The sequence below is a fragment of the Colobus angolensis genome, unplaced genomic scaffold, assembly GCF_000951035.1.
Source record: "Colobus angolensis palliatus isolate OR3802 unplaced genomic scaffold, Cang.pa_1.0 Scaffold79, whole genome shotgun sequence".
Lineage (NCBI taxonomy): Eukaryota > Metazoa > Chordata > Mammalia > Primates > Cercopithecidae > Colobus > Colobus angolensis.
In genome coordinates, this window is record NW_012121709.1 from 6,432,158 (window position 1) to 6,434,135 (window position 1,978).

Here is a 1,978-nt window from a genome sequence, read left to right on the forward strand (position 1 = left end):
GAGTGCAATGGCTTAATCTTGGCTTACTGCAACCTCTGCCTTCCGGGTTCAAGCAATTCTCCCGCCTCAGTCTCCTGAGTAGCTGGGATTACAGGTACCCGCCATCATGCCCCACTAATTTTTTGAATTTTTGTAGAGATGGGTTTCACCATGTTGGCCAGGCCGGTCTTGAACTCCTGACCTCAGGTAATCCGCCCGCCTTGGCCTCCCAAAGTGCTGGGATTACAGGCGGGAGCCACGGCGCCCGGCCAAGAATTCTTTTTAAATTATTAGGACTGAGAACCCAAATTCTCCAGTGGCAACCCCCACGACAGAAAGGAAGATGAACTTTAGAGTTACAGATGCAACATGCGACCTGCAGACCTGCCCCTTGCCTAACTCCTTGGCAAGGAAATACAGGAACAGTGGCTTGGAAAAAAGCCCTGGTGAAACTTTAGTCTTGGAACTTCAGCTAACATTGTCTTCTCCTCCAATGCATAGAATGACATGATCACAAAAGAAACCATTTGAAGGCATTTCACTTCTCCTGGCTTGGCTTACTCCATTCTTTTTTAAACCACTGTATCTGAAGGTGCCTTTGGAGATCATCTAGTCCAGATCTGTGGCTGCCCTATGGGCTGGGTTGAAGATGAGTTTGAGTCCTGGCTCAGTGGAAAAGAACACAGTCATCGATTAGTGATGTCTGACATAGACATGGAAGGGGTAGTTCTTGCCTGGCAATCCTATACTTCCTCACTTTACCATTGAAAAAATTGAGATTTAGGAAGATTAAATTATTCAAGTTCTAAGCAAATCACTGGGAGATGTGGGATTGTCACTCAGGTCACTTTACTCTGGTCTCCAGACAGGATGCAATGATAAAATATAGTAACAATTTTAGAGATCATTCATATGGTGTCCAGAGGGTCCTTCTTGCCCCCAACCTTAAATGCATAATAGTGAACAGAAGCGGGAGTAATATAAACTCCCTGATGCTGCCCATGTATTATTATTTACAGAGTAAGAGTTATACTCAAACATTTATTTATTATTTTTAAGCAATTTTTCCCAAGAATAACCTAGGATTTACAATCCAAGGTAGCTAGTGGATGCATATAAGTTGTCTGGCATTGAATGTCAGGAGAAAGACAATTCCCCACCCCGCGGCCCAAACAACTCCCAACTTAAAAAACAAACACACAACAAAAATACACCAAGCTCAGGAAGCCCCCTGGCACCATACACAAAGGTGAAGCAGGTCTGGGCATCAAAATAGCTGGGCAAAGGCCCAACACGGTGGCTCACATCCATAATCCTAACACTTCGGGAGGCCGAGACAGGAGGATCGCCTGAGTCCAGGAGCTTAAGACCAGCCTGGGCTCAAGTGATTGTAGAGACCCTATCTCTACAAAAAAATTTTAGAAATTAGCTAGGCGTGGTGGCGCATGCCTGTAGTCCCAGCTACTTGTAGACTGAGGTGGGAGGATCAGTGCAGTGATTGCGCCACTGCACTCCAGCTTGGGCAACAGAGTGAGAGCCTGGCTCGAAAAAAATAGCTGGCCATAGCAGTGGAGATAGGTTCCCCATGGGGCGGGCGGCAGTCAGCCTGAATGCCAGGTCATTCCAGCAGGATGACTTAATCCCAGGGTTCTTCTGTCTTCCCAGGTTCCTGGTGTTCATCTTGCAGGAAACAGTGCCAACAGCTGGGGAGATGGGAATACTTAACGACCACCTTTCACGTCCAGAGATGACCAACTGGGAACTGTCCTTCTCCCCTGCCACACACACCCCAGCACAGTGATTACTCAGCCAAATGCCTGGAGGGCCAGCAGGTAACACCCATGACTGAAGGTGGGGGGGCGAATATTACAACAGGGAGAGGTGGAACAAATTTGGGCTCACGTGCCCTAGATAAAAGGATGACCACTGCCCAGTTCCAACTGGGAAGGCAGGCCCCATGTTGCCAGACCTTCAGATTTTTCCAGATAAACTGGAAACC

At 47.5% G+C, this 1,978-nt stretch overlaps 1 protein-coding gene across 1 annotated transcript in view; it reads right to left on the minus strand.

Moving 5' to 3' along the window:
- VSIG10 (V-set and immunoglobulin domain containing 10) overlaps positions 1–1,290 on the minus strand; it is a 59,480-nt gene extending 58,190 nt beyond the window's left edge. The window contains exon 1 of the mRNA XM_011928739.1: positions 1,218–1,290. Within this exon, the coding sequence (XP_011784129.1) occupies positions 1,218–1,290 (73 nt within the window). The remainder of the gene's footprint in view (positions 1–1,217) is intronic.
- Between the last annotated feature and the right edge of the window lie 688 nt (positions 1,291–1,978).